The 13,659-nt window shown below is 49.9% G+C and overlaps 1 protein-coding gene across 4 annotated transcripts in view; it reads left to right on the top strand.

Moving 5' to 3' along the window:
* Positions 1-13,659, top strand: part of TRMT1L (tRNA methyltransferase 1L) — a 313,438-nt gene that overhangs the window by 43,292 nt on the left and 256,487 nt on the right. For all 4 annotated transcript variants that reach the window (XM_082272088.1, XM_082272087.1, XM_082272089.1 and 1 more), the window contains 2 exons: positions 7,921-8,019; positions 8,152-8,214. In XM_082272088.1, the coding sequence (XP_082128214.1) occupies positions 7,921-8,019; positions 8,152-8,214 (162 nt within the window). The remainder of the gene's footprint in view (positions 1-7,920; positions 8,020-8,151; positions 8,215-13,659) is intronic.

Below are 13,659 nucleotides of genomic sequence, written 5' to 3'. Positions count from 1 at the left end.
GAAAATAAAATTTCCCTTTTTGAACGATAATCCGTGTTATGATAATCATTATCTCAATGAAATAAGAAACGCACCCTAAAAGTCCCATGATACTTCATACTTGGTCTTGTTTGCATATTATATAGGGATGTTGGTGCATTAATGGATTAGTACTAAAGTGGCTCTATCCTTTAAATATATTTCCCCCATTTACATTTCTCTGCGACTCTGGTTCCTCGCTTGCTCGCGGTGTATGAGGCGGCATTCGACGCAGGTTCATTGCCTGCCTCGATGCGGGAGGCACTGATCATCTTACTTCCCAAACCCGGCAAGGATCTGCAATACCCAGAATCCTACAGGCCTATTTCTTTGCTTCAAAGCAATATCAAAATCCTTGTTAAGGTACTTGCCTTAAAGCTCAATAAAGTGATCCTCTCCCTCATACACCCTAATCAAACGGGCTTCATGCCAGCCAAAAACACAGCTTTCAACACTAGGCGTTTGTTCGTGAACCTTCAGGCCACCCACGATTGTACGGGCACAAGGGTCGTGGTGACATTGGGCGCTTCGAAACCTTTCGATTCAGTCGAGTAGCTGTACCTTTGGCAATGCCTTCGCAAATTTGGCTTCGGCCCACACTTTATTTTTTTTTTTTTCGGTTAGAAAAAGGTAACTTTATTGAAAAAACAAGAAAGGCGCAACATATAGCAAGTATAGATATGCACATTGTTTTGAAAATAAACATACTCCTACAGTAGGCAAATAAAAAAAGAATAAGACATAACTTAGAACATAACTAGTATTGGCCTGGCACAAACAAGGGAAATAACAGGCGTGGAGGGGAGGGGGACACACACTGCAAGGTGCACCGGCACAATGCAAGGACAAGCCTAACCAGAGAGGCAGTCCGGAGCGGCCAACCCCACCACACCGAGTCCAGTGCGCCAAATTATCCCGCTGAGGGCTCCCGCGTCCACCTGTCCCAAATTTTGTTAAATTTTGTAGGGCATCCCCTATTGACGTAGACCAGGCGTTTATAAGGCAGGACATTATTGACCTCCAGTTTCCAGGAGCAGAGGGTGGGCGGTGTAGTACGCATCCACTGCTTGGCAACACACTTCCTGGCGATAAATAGTCTCATGAAGAAAGGTCGTAGTGGGTTTGTCCAAATCCCCGTCCGGGAAAATACCCAGCAAGCAAAATTTAGGGCAGAGAGTCAGAGGGGACTCCATGTCATCATGTAGGAACTGTATTACCTGTCTCCAGTATCCCTGAATCAAGGGACACTGCCAGATAAGGTGGAAAAATGTGCCGGAGTGCAAAGAGCACATAGGGCACAAGGGATTTTGATCTCTCCCAAATCTAGCGAGTCTGAGAGGGGTAAGGTAGGAGCGATGAAGGATGTACAGTTGAGTCAAACGATCAGAGAGCCTGGGAGAAACCAGTTTGGGGGCATCTAAAGCCTCCTCCCATTCCTCATCCTCCAGGGCGCCCACATCCCCCTCCCAGGGTCCCTTCAAGGCATATGCCAGCTTGGTTGAGGGAGGGAGATGGAGAATAGTGTAAAACAGGGAGGTCAACTGTTTAGGGTTCTGTCCCGTAATTACCTCAAACACATCTATTGGGTCAGTCTGCGGGGAGGAATCCCTGAACTGTGTTCTAAACGCGTGACTGAGTTGTAGATATCTAAAGTACATGTGGGTTGGAACGCCGAAGTCGGCCTGCAACTGTTCAAACGATTTGAGAGCAGTGTGAGCAAGTATGTGGTGGAGCAGATGGATCCCCCGGGAGCTCCACACATGCGAGTCGGGGACAGACATAAACTCAGGCAGGGAGGAGTTGTGCCACAGGGGTGTGAAACCATGATGGACAGGAAGGTCCAGCCGAGCCGAGACAACCTCCCAAATCCGACAATACTGAAACAGACAGCGGCGATCCCCAGGCGTCCCCACCGAACCACAAAGCAAAGCACTCAGAGGGTCGTGGGAGGGGCGAGACCAAGACGGGCACATCAGCCACAGGGCTCTATCTCTGTCAGCATTGGCCAGATGAAAGAAGTGGGATAGCTGGGCCGCCAAATAATAGGCACCGAAGTCCGGGAGCCCAACTCCCCCTAGATTAGTGGGGTTCTGGAGTTTTCTCCACGGCAGCTTTTGCTTACTGTTGCCCCAGACAAAAGATTTCAGAAGGTACTCCAGAGATCGGAAATGCCTTAAAGGCAAATAAATTAGGGAGTGCCATAGGACGTACAGAACCTTAGGCAAAATAATCATCTTAATTAGGTTTACACGTCCTATAACACCCAGAGGCAGACGAGCCCACACCTGTATCCTACCCTTAATAAGGTCAAAGAGTGGTTGGAGGTTGTTAGGGACATAGTCGAGCTGATGATTGGTCACCTGGATCCATAGGTACTTAACGCAGCTGACCCTCCGCAAAGGGAGGTCAGCACTGGTGCGGGACGGAGGGGAGGGGTCAATGGGGAATATCTGGGACTTATCCCAGTTCATTTTCAGTCCGGAAAAAGAGCCAAAGGAGTCAATGAGGGAGAGGGCCGTCGCAAGGGAGGCGCCAGGATCAGCTAGGTACAGCAGCGTATCATCTGCGTACCTGCTGATCTTCTCCTCCAGAGTGCCCAGCCTAAGGCCCACTATCCCAGGATGTGCCCTGATGGCCACAGCCAGGGGCTCTGCCACCAAGGCGTATAAAAGTGGAGAGAGGGGGCATCCTTGCCGCGTCCCCCTAGCAAGAGGGAATGGGTCGGAGACCCAACCATTCGCCAACACCCGGGCAACCGGAGCCTGGTACAGCAGACGGACCCATTTGATGAAGACAGGGCCAATTCCATAGCTCTCAAGACACCGCCAGAGGTAGGGCCATTCAACTGAGTCAAATGCCTTGGCGGTGTCCAGGGCAACCACCACCCGCGTACCACAGTTGTCATGACGTGCCTATAGGTTCATAAAGAGCCTACGCAGGTTGAAGGAAGTGTTCCTACCAGGCATAAAGCCCGCCTGATCAGTGTGTATAAGGGAAAGAGTCACTTTGAGTCTATTGGACAATATTTTGGCCAGAATTTTCACATCAACTTGTAACAATGAGATGGGGCGATAAGAGGCAGGGAGGCCCGGGCCCTTTCCAGGTTTGGGAATCAAGACAATAAGCGCCTCTTGCATCGAGGGAGGCAAGGTAGACGACTCAAATATAGCACTGTAGAGGGATAACAGCCGTGGCGCCAGGAGTTCAGCATAGCGGGAATAAATTTCCACGGGCAGACCATCTAGACCTGGAGCCTTAGAACGCGGGAATTGGGCTATAGCATCCATAATCTCATCTGACGTCAGAGGGGCTTCAAGACCCGCCACCTGCAACTCAGAGAGCTGGGGAAGTGGGGTGTTAGCAAGGAACTCGGACATTCGCTCCAGGGTACCCGGAGCAGATGTAGAGGTATAGAGATCTCTATAAAAGTCGCCAAACTGGGCAGCAACCAATCTAGGGTCAGTTACTGGAACCCCCGAAGGGGAGTGCAACGCTATAACTACAGGTGGTCTATCCTCCCTATGCGCCAGGTAGGCCAACAATTTACCAGCACGCTCACCCTGTTCGAACTGTTTCTGCTTATGAAAGAACAACCCCCTCCTCGCCTTCTCATAGTGTAATTGCTCAACCACGCATGTCAGCCTCCTGAGGGCAGAGGCCTGAGAGGCCGAGGGGTCCCTCAAATAATCGTCCTCAGCCGCCGACAGGTCAGTGACAGCGCGGGAGAGTGCCTCTGCAGAATCAGCCTTAATCTTGGAGATAGACGATACCAAGGAGGTCTTGCAGTGAAGCTTAAAGTCGTTCCAGACCGCAAGCGATGAGGCAGTGCCCTCATTCTCTGCAAAAAAGGTCTGCCAGACCCCAGCCAGGCCATCCTCCTCCGGGAATAACGTGAGCCAAAAAGGATTTAGTCGCCAGATGACAAGGGGATGGTTGTGAGCCAGCCGAAGAGTGGCCCAATATGGGCTGTGGTCCGACAGGGCTCTGGGTAAGAAACCCACCCCGACCAATCTGGGGAGCAAAACCTGGGAGATAAAGATATAGTCAATTCGAGACATGGAGTCATGAGATGAAGAAAAACATGAGAAGGCTTGCAGGGTAGGAAACCTAGCCCGCCACGTGTCACACAGTTGAAATTCGGATATTAACCTGGCAAAACGAGATGCCCGGGGAGGCAACCGCTGGGGTTGCGACCTATGGAGCTTGTCAAGAACTGGGTGCATCAGGGCATTAAAGTCCCCCAACCACACCGCAGGGGTCGAGGGGTACCTGGCCATGTAATCAAACCCTTCAACCAGTAGAGAGGAGGCAAAGGGGGAGGAACATAGAAGGCAAGGAGCAGCATTGGTTCCCCAAAAACAAGTGCATTAAGGAAAACCTCCTTAGTGGATCGGTCTGGGAGCCCCGGAGCACAAAGTGGACCGACTTGGCAATAAGGACGGACACTCCCCGCGAGTGAGTGGAGTGGGTGGAGTGGTAGGCCCAGCCCACCCAAGGACGCTTGAGCGCCATTTGGAGACGGCCCTCTACATGGGTCTCCACCAACACCACTATATCAGCCCGCTGCTTCTTTAAATACGTAAAAACAGCAGACCTCTTGATCTTATCACCCAACCCCCTCACATTCCACGTGAGTAGTTTCAAGTTGGCCATTCAGAAAGAAAGGGAATATTCTAGTGCCAGGCTCCGGGGCGCCCCCCCTCCCCACCAGGGAGCAAAATACCGCCCCCCATGGGTACATATAGAACCTGCAGCAAATAATTTAAAAATAGTGCATATAGAGTATGAGCATACAGTTGCAACCACCATAGCAAAACAAGTAAAAAAGTGCAAGGAGACAAATAAACAACCCTCCCACTCCGCCCTACACCACCCCAACATGTGCGGGCATGAATCCCAACAGTCCAACTGGGACGACCAAAATAAAAGTAAACAAAGTAAAATTAAAGTGGGGGCGAAACATCGCTGATCTGCTGCACACTAGATAGGACGACCCACAGTCCAGAGTGGGTGTTGAGTGACCCAGGGTGCTCCATCAGAAAGAAAGGATACTGGTCCAAGGATCCGCGGAAATAATGCAGTCAAAAAGGAGTAGGTGAGTAACAGAGGCCGAAGTCTCCGCCAGGTGTTGACAGGATGAGTACATAGAACCAGGAGTCATCACAAGGCATAACCGCCAGGGGGTCCCTGTGAGGGGAGATGCAGAACCAAAACAAACTCCCCCGCAGCAGGGCCAACAGGAAACAAACAGCAGCAAGGGGCCGTGTTAGCCAACAGCCCCCCGTCTCTCCAGCCAGCTGACTACATCCTCAGGGTTATCAAAGAAGTGCGCCCTGCCGTCTCTTTCCACCCGCAGGTGAGCAGGGAAGAGCTTTCCCTATTTAATGTGCTTGACGCAAAGTTGTCGCTTAGCTTCGGCAAAACATTTGCGCTTGCGTTGAACCTCCGCAGAAAAATCGGGGAACACTGCAATCCGTCCGTTGCCAAAGGGGATATTCCCCTTCTGCCGAGCCAGGCGGAGCACCGCATCCCTGTCCCAGTAGTTGAGGAGCTTCGCTATGAAGGTACGGGGGGGTGCCCCTGGAGGAGGGGGTTTGCCGGACATGCGGTGAGCCCTCTCAACCACAAATGTAGAGGAGAAGGCCTCCCGTCCATAGGTGGAGATTAGGAGTTGTTCCAAAAAGGAGGGGGGGGGGTCAACCCCTCAGGCAGACCAATAAACCGAAGATTGCTGCGGCGAAGCCTGTTCTCTACATCATCCTGTTTCTGAAGGAACTGGTTTACCTGCAGCTGCAAGCGTTCTGAGGAGACCTGGAGTGGGCAGACCTGGGCCCCTCATTACAGCGAACCCTTCAGGTGATACAGCAGTTTGGTAGCTTTTTGGAACTATTGGTTAACTGGGATAAGTCCCTTTATCCTTCCTCTTGACAGTTTACGACTGGTGGCAGACCAGGCGGCGCTTCCTTTGTCCCGGGTGGACAGGTTTAAACACTTGGGAGTTCATGTGACCAGGTCCCTAACTGACTACATCCCCCTTAATATTGAACCTCTCTTTGCCCTGGTCAAGGCCAAAACGCAGGTCTGGGCTTGGTTGCCGTTGGGTGTCATGGGCAAGTCTTACCTCGTTAAAATGATCCTTCTCCCTAAAATCCTGTACATGTTGTGGCGTTCCCCCACTTACATTCCCTATAGGTATTTCATGACACTCGATAGCTTGCTGAAGACATTCATATGGGGTACTTCTATACTCAAGTTATCTTGGAAACATACCCAAAAACCCACTAAACTAGGAGGAATGGCTGTCCCTGACCTGGCGAGATATTATCTTGTGGCTCAATTATCTCACTTCTTTCATTTAGGCAAACAGGACTCTGGCAGATATATGGCGTTGGTCTGTCGTGATGGGAAGTCGCGGCTCCCACACCTGTTCTGTGATCTGCTTCAGGGTGTTGGCGGTTTTGCGACGCCGGCCACCTGTGGCAGTCTTCTTTTTCACCACAGACGGATCTGGGACCTAGCGACCTCCAAGACCGGGGACGCTGGATTCCACTCCATGACTCCCCTGTGGTATAATCGTCGTCTACCAGAGCTTCTTCATATTCCTGACCCGGGTATCTGGTTTCACAGGGGTGTATACCTTCTGTCACATGTTATTTCAGGTGGCGCCATCAAGCCGTTTCCGTTGCTTCAGGAGGAATTTCAGCTCCCGAACTCTATGCGCTTTTACTATTTGCAGGTCACCCATGCTTTGCGGGCACAATTTACTAATGAGATCCCTGCCTTACCCTCAGTTGAGATTCTGGATGTGATTAGAGGTCAGGACCACCTCAAACTAATCTCTCAATTGTATGATATGCTGGGTACCAAGCAAGTGACCGACCTGGCGTATGGTGTTCAGGGATCCTGGGTGGAGGATGTTGGGAAGCTGGAGGAAGAAGACTGGAGTGATGCCCTGGAGGCCTGTACGCTTGTCTCCCCGAAGTTGTCAGATCGGCTCACGCAAATTTATATTACCCACAGATCATACCTTACTCCCGTGCGGATGGCTAGATTTGATTCCTACTGCTCCTCTGCATGCCCCAGATGCTTGTGCTCCCCGGGCACGTTCGGCCACATAATATGGCACTGCCCGGACGTGCAGGGTTTCTGGACACAGATTTGTCCAGTTCCTCCACGACCGTGTGGGCTGCCTGGTCATTTTGGATCCCAAGTTGTGTATTCTCGGGATATTCCTCCGATGATGACACGGACAAATACACATTGCACTTTCTCCGTGAAACCTTATTCACAGCTAGGAAATTGATAGCCCAAAAGTGGATGCAGCCAGCTTCCCCTACCCTATCTTTCTGGTTAGCGGCCGCTAATGCTACCCTCCCTTACAAAAAGGTCCTCTATGCTAATAGAGGCTGTCCAAAAAGGTATAATAAGATATGGGATAGATGGCTCGAGGCCCCTGCTACGTGTACCACCTAACTAAGGATGCTTACCGTGGTGGTGACCTACCCACACTGCTTCCTTGGGATCTCGCCCGCACCCGTGGCTCACATTTAGTCTCATATTACATAACTATTGGTTTGATGTTGCAGTATTATGCTACAGGCTCGGGTACTGTTGTTACTTATTTTTTTGTTTACCGTGGCAGATGTCTCGAGGGACGGGAATACATCCTTATTGCCCTTTCACCAGACTTTAATTGCGTAACAAGTGTTTCAGTAATGTTTTTAATGACTGACTGTCCCTGCTTCTATTTTTTTTTTTTTTTGTTGTGATGTACTTAACTCAATAATCGTTTGTTTAAAAAAAAAAAAAAAATTTTGGTTTGAGAGAAATATTTTTTCAATGTGTAAGGCTTTTTGGCCTATTTTTTAGAATTTGTTTTCAATTTTCCTTTGAATTTCATAGGAGAAACCTCATTACACGATAAACTATGCAATCAGGATATGGACACTCAGGATGGAGAGCAGAAGCCCACAAAACATCCACTAGAGCAGGATGCCGCAGGTTGGTACATACATCTTAATACTACAAAATATCATTATTTTAATATGACACGCCAAATTGTTTTTGTAAGATTGTAAAAAGTTATTCCTTTCTGGTACATATTCTTAGCAATCTTCTCTGTCTTGTTTTCAGGAAAGCACAAGTCTATTCAGAAAGAGTTATCCCACCTTGAGGATTTAGCTAATCAAGCTGATGGTATGTCTGATCAAGATAAAAGGAGTATATGATAAAACAATACATAAGCAAAGGTCGAGCACTCTTTTAAAGTAGATACAGAAATATAGGCAGCTGAGGTTGTATGGAAAGCTTGACTTTTCCAGCAAATAATGAGCTTGGCCCTTAACCTTCTACACCTTCTGTTCAGTCCTATTGGCCCTTTATTTGGTATCCTTGACCAGTTAGGGAATGGGTGTATGTGAAGATATTTTACATTTTTATATCATATGCTCAGTTTGAGTTGTCCAGGTTTGCTATGAGTTAAAGCAGTTGTAAACCGCTGCACTTTTTTTTGCCTTACCTGCAAGGCAAAGACATAATGTGCTAGTATGCATTGCATACTAGCACATTATGTGAAACTTACCTGAAAACGAAGCGTTCAAGCGATGCAATGTCTATACCTGGTTTTCCTTCCTGGTTCGCGGCTCCGCTCTGTGACTGGCTGTATGGCGCATGCATGTGGGAGCTGCCAGTCACGGCACACTGCTCTGAAGAAATGGTACGAGCGACCAGGGCAGCCATCAGAGATTTTGGGACCCCTTACACAGCTTTAGGCCTGGGCCCCTCCGGGCCTGACAACCAATATTTTTCCAGGACCCGCCCACTGGCCGTCCCACCGAACCCACCCACTGGCCATCCCACCAAGTCCTTCAATGCACACTCTTTTATTTTAACACTCTTACAACTTAATATATGAAAATTAATCCAATCCAGCAAAGATACAGCACCAACTATTCAGCAAAGAGAAATCCCAATCCAGCAAAGAGATGGCCTCAAATATTCAGCAAAGAGACTTCCCAATCCAGCAAAGAGACATCCCTTCCACTGCATCGGCTTACTCTGCGGCCGCCCTGGTTTAGCAATTCTAGTTACTACAACAGCACTCAATCTCCTTGGTTGGGGCCTGGGCGGCCGGGCCCCTCAGAATCCCGGGGCCCCCTACAAGTGTATGGGCTGTCCCCCCCAGATGGCAGCCCTGGCTAGGACCAGCAGGTAAATCTTGAAGATGGAAGTTTACTTCCTCTTTAACCTATAGATTACTTTATTTTGCTGTATATTTGAAAAGCTGTACATTTTTTTAAATCAAAAGTTAAACATTTTATCAAATCAGCAAAGACTGGAAGTGGAATTTGAACTGTGGGGAAAGTTTAGCCTCTCTATCTGTTTTTTTATTGCTTTGACCGTTTGGAGGAATTTCCCTGTTCTATTTTTCCCAGTGAAAATGCTCACCAAGACATGAAGTGAGGAGAAATATTGCAGGTAAAAAAAAGGAAAGGAATACGACATTAAAAGGAAATCTCCCTGGGGCGTGGCCAAGCAGGGCATGTGAGCGGACACGGTGCACGGAGCTCCCGCCTGTGATCCTTTCACCGATCCTTCCTCCGGTCACCGATCCGCTCGAGACGTGCACCATTCCTTTCCTTGTGTCCTGGGGAGTCGTAGGGTACCTTCCTGCCCGGGCTAACCGCCACGATGACTTGGAAAGGCCGGGAAGACGGCGCGGCCTCAGACATCCAACATGCTGCTGCGGCCGGCCCGCTGAAGGAAACACCACGAGGGGCGGATAAACCGAAAGAACAGAGTGGTAAGGCTGGTAAAACCTCCCGCAGAGATGCCCCTAAAGACATGCTCTATTACGCCCAGAAGCTCTCCTATGCACAGGTCACCAGCGCCCAGGATGGTGTGGAACCAGGGGCGGACATGTTACCTACTATGGACACTGACCATGTAGCAGAACCTGAGCCCTCCACCTCGGTGACTGATAACTTACCTGTGCCCCTGGAGGATATGCAGGAGGGAGACCCCCCAGCCCACCTTAAGTCAGATACTTGCAGTGGTCCAACACTGCACTGCTTCAGTGAATACAGTAAAGGAGAGACTGGGGGGCCTAGCGGAGGAGGTCTCACTGTTACGCCATGTTTTACAGAAAATGAGGGAGCGTACAACTGCGGTGGAGGGGCGAATTAGTGATGTGGAGGATAGGCTGCCTGCGCTCATCAGGGACACCCAAGCTAACTCGCCGTTGGCACGGGCTCTGCAGGACAAGGCTGATGATATAGAAAACCGCCTCAGGCGGAACAATATCCGCATAGTGGGGCTCCCTGAGAAGGTGGAGGGCAGGGACATCACTGAGTTTGTGGAGCAACGGCTGATTGACACTTTTGGGAGAGATATGTTCTCCCCCGTATTTGCTGTGGAGAGAGCCCACCGTACCCCCACACGGGCAGTTCCAGGCAATGCACCTAGGCCGGTCTTGGCCGTGATTAATTTCAATGGGGTGCGGGTGTCCATATACCCAGACTTCTCTGCGGAGGTCCAAAAGAAAAGGGCTAAATTCCATGAGGTCAAGCAACGCTTACAGGAGATTCAACTACCCCATGCCATGCTTTACCCTGCTCGCCTGAGAGTCACTGCTAGGGGTCAAACCCACTTCTTTAACACAGCTAGAGAGGCAGCTGAGTGGCTAGATGTCAACGAGCCCTCTCTGCAGGCCCGACAACGTGAGGAGCAGGATCCTTGATGCAGTCTACCACTTTAGAGGCCTGATCTTTGTAATACTGCCTGGAGTATGGACTCACGGTGCCTACTGTTCTCCCGGAGACGTTTATGGTTCTTACACTGCGATTGGTAAGCTCCGACTGGATAGCTATGCATTTTTTCAATGCTGTCTGGCAGCACCTTTGGTGTTGCTCTAAGTTACCCACTCCTGTGGTAACAGTATTGTGGATTGTTACCTTTTCCCGTTGGCAAGCTTGTTTATTTTTTCTTTTTGCAGTTGCACTTTCCTTTTTTGATTGCACAGACTTCCCTTGTAATGTATGAGCTACTCTTGCCCCGAAGACAACTACCTCGAACTGCCACCTTGTGCTACCCTTGCGCGTCCCTCGGCATTGTCTGAGGTTGCAGTTCCTACTAGGGATGCACCGAATATTCGGCGGCCGAACATTATTCGGCCGAAAATAGAGAAAATAGCACTTTCGGCGTTCGGCCGAATAAGTCAAAAGGCCGAATAATTTTGAGCCGAACAATGTCAGCTTCCGCCCTGACCTCTCACTTTCCTCATTGCGGCTCGCGGCTCCCTTCTCACACGCCGCCGGTGTCCTGTCCGGCCGCGAGTAGGGGGTGTGACGCCACGCACGCGTCCCGCCCCCTGCTCCTGACTGCGGCTCCTTCACACTAGGTCCACGCCCCGCCCCCCTGTTCGCGGCTTTTGGCTCTGGCTGCAGTTCAGGTATGTGATGTGGAGCTGAGCACATTTGGGGGAGAATACGGTAGCTGGCAGCTGCACAAGCATTAGTGTGCAGACTGCCATATGTTGTTGCCACTTGCCATGCTCATTACATTAGAGTGCCCTATAAAGTGCCCCTTAAGAAAAAAAATGTGCCCAACAGAGTGCTCCCTTGACATAAAATGTGGCCATCAGCGTGCCCCTTATTTTATGCTAAGGGACATGCTGATGAGCATATTTTATGTTAAGGGGCACTCTGATGAGCATATTTTATGTTAAGGGGCACTCTGATGGGCATATTTTATTTTAAGGGGCACGCTAATGGGCATATTTTATGTTAAGAGCAACGCTGATTTAAATGTTTTGTTTTGCCCATCAGAGTGCCCCCTAACATAAAATGTGCCCATCAGCGTGCCCCCTAACATAAAATGTGCCCATCAGCGTGCCCCCTAAAAATTGGCAAAATAAATGGAAAAAATGCGAAACACCGCGTTCGGTATTCGGCCTTCGGCCAAGCATTTCATTATTATTCGGCTTCGGCCAAGAATTTCATTTCGGTGCATCCCTAGTTCCTACCACAATGCCTTTTTTCTGATAGTGTAACCCCTGGACCATGGCTACAGTCCCTCTAGTTTTGTGGAATGTCAGGGAGCTGGGTGACCCCTTGAAAAGAGCCATGATGAACACTGTACTGCGCAAATACCACCCGGCTATTGTTGGGCTACAGGAAACCCATCTCCCGGCTGAGACTGTGTATTGTGTGAAATATGCATGGGCCCAACGTATCTACCATTCTACCCATACCTCCTACTCCAGGGGGGTGTGTGTTTTTAACACAAAAGTCTCTGGACTACCGAGAGTTATCTGCCCTGTGTGACCCGGAGGGTAGATTTGTGTTTTCGCACTGCATGATGTACTCACACGCATATGTGTTGACCATGGTTTATGTTCCTCCTCCCTTTTTGCTGGACATGTTAAGGGAGCTGATAGGCTTTACTCTGGACAAACCTTTTGCTTTGTTCTATATTATGGGCAACTTTAATGGGGTGTTGGACCCCTCCAGGGACAGACATCCTCCTCGTGGTGCTCGTGGTACCCCTTTGGCCAGATTCCTGGGGGAAATGTCCTGGGTGGATGTCTGGAGGCTGCGTCACCCCATTACGGTTAAGTTTTCATGCTACTCTGGGACACATGGGACCCTGTCTCCTATAGACCTCTGTGTTGGTATGGCAAGATCTTGTGATGTAGTGACTAAGGTGCTTTATGCTCCAAGAGGGGTTTCGGATCACTCGCCTCTGATCTGCTGGGTTGAGATGTGACCTGACTACTCCCTACCTAGGGCACCGTGGCGTCTCAACGCCTATTGCCTGAAAATTCTCCCTCCTGACTGTGACATTGGCAGGGCCATAACCAATTTTGTTTCTTGACAATGACTTGTACCCAGACGTTCTGATGCAGTGGGATGCATTCAAATGCTATTTACGTGGGGTATTTATTGCAGCCGTGAATAAGGTTAAGACCTCTTCCCGAGATTGGGAGGAGGTGTTGACCCGTCATGTGCGGGAGAGGGAGGAGACATATGTGGGGCAACCCACGGATGCCTCTAGGGCAGCGTGGCTGTCAGCACAGGATGCCCTGACCAATTTTATCTCATCCAAGGCTGAAAAGAAAAGGTTCTTCTCTAAGGTTACTTTCTATGAGGAGGGGGAGCAGACTGGTCGTCTCCTGGCGAAAATTGTAAATGTTCGCCCGGCGGCGCCTGTTATAGGGGCTCTTCGTGGGCCTGCTGGGGGCTTGATCAACTCCCCTGAGCTGATCATGGGAGAGTTGCCTCAATTTTACTCTGAGCTTTACTCTACCAAGGCCTCGTATGGTGCTTCTTCACTATCTGACTATCTAAGGGAGATAGACCTCCCCACTTTATCTGCAACGCATAGTCAGCAATTGGATGCTCCCATTACGTTAGAGGAGCTTCAGGAGGCGGCCAGTTCTTTTCCTACATTTAAGGCACCTGGGGATGATGGCCTTCCTATGGAGGTCTTCCAAGCCTACTCGGAGGCTCTCATGCCTAGGCTACGAAGGGTCTTAAATTAGGCTCTCCGGAGTGGGGGGTTGCCACCTTCCATGTCGGGAGCCAGTGTCCTTTTGCTTCTGCACCCTAATTCGTATAGACCGATTTCCCTATTGCAGTCTGA

The sequence above is a fragment of the Pelophylax lessonae genome, assembly GCF_965119305.1.
Source record: "Pelophylax lessonae genome assembly, chromosome: 11".
Taxonomy (NCBI): Eukaryota; Metazoa; Chordata; class Amphibia; order Anura; family Ranidae; genus Pelophylax; species Pelophylax lessonae.
This window is presented reverse-complemented; position numbering and strand designations above follow the sequence as displayed.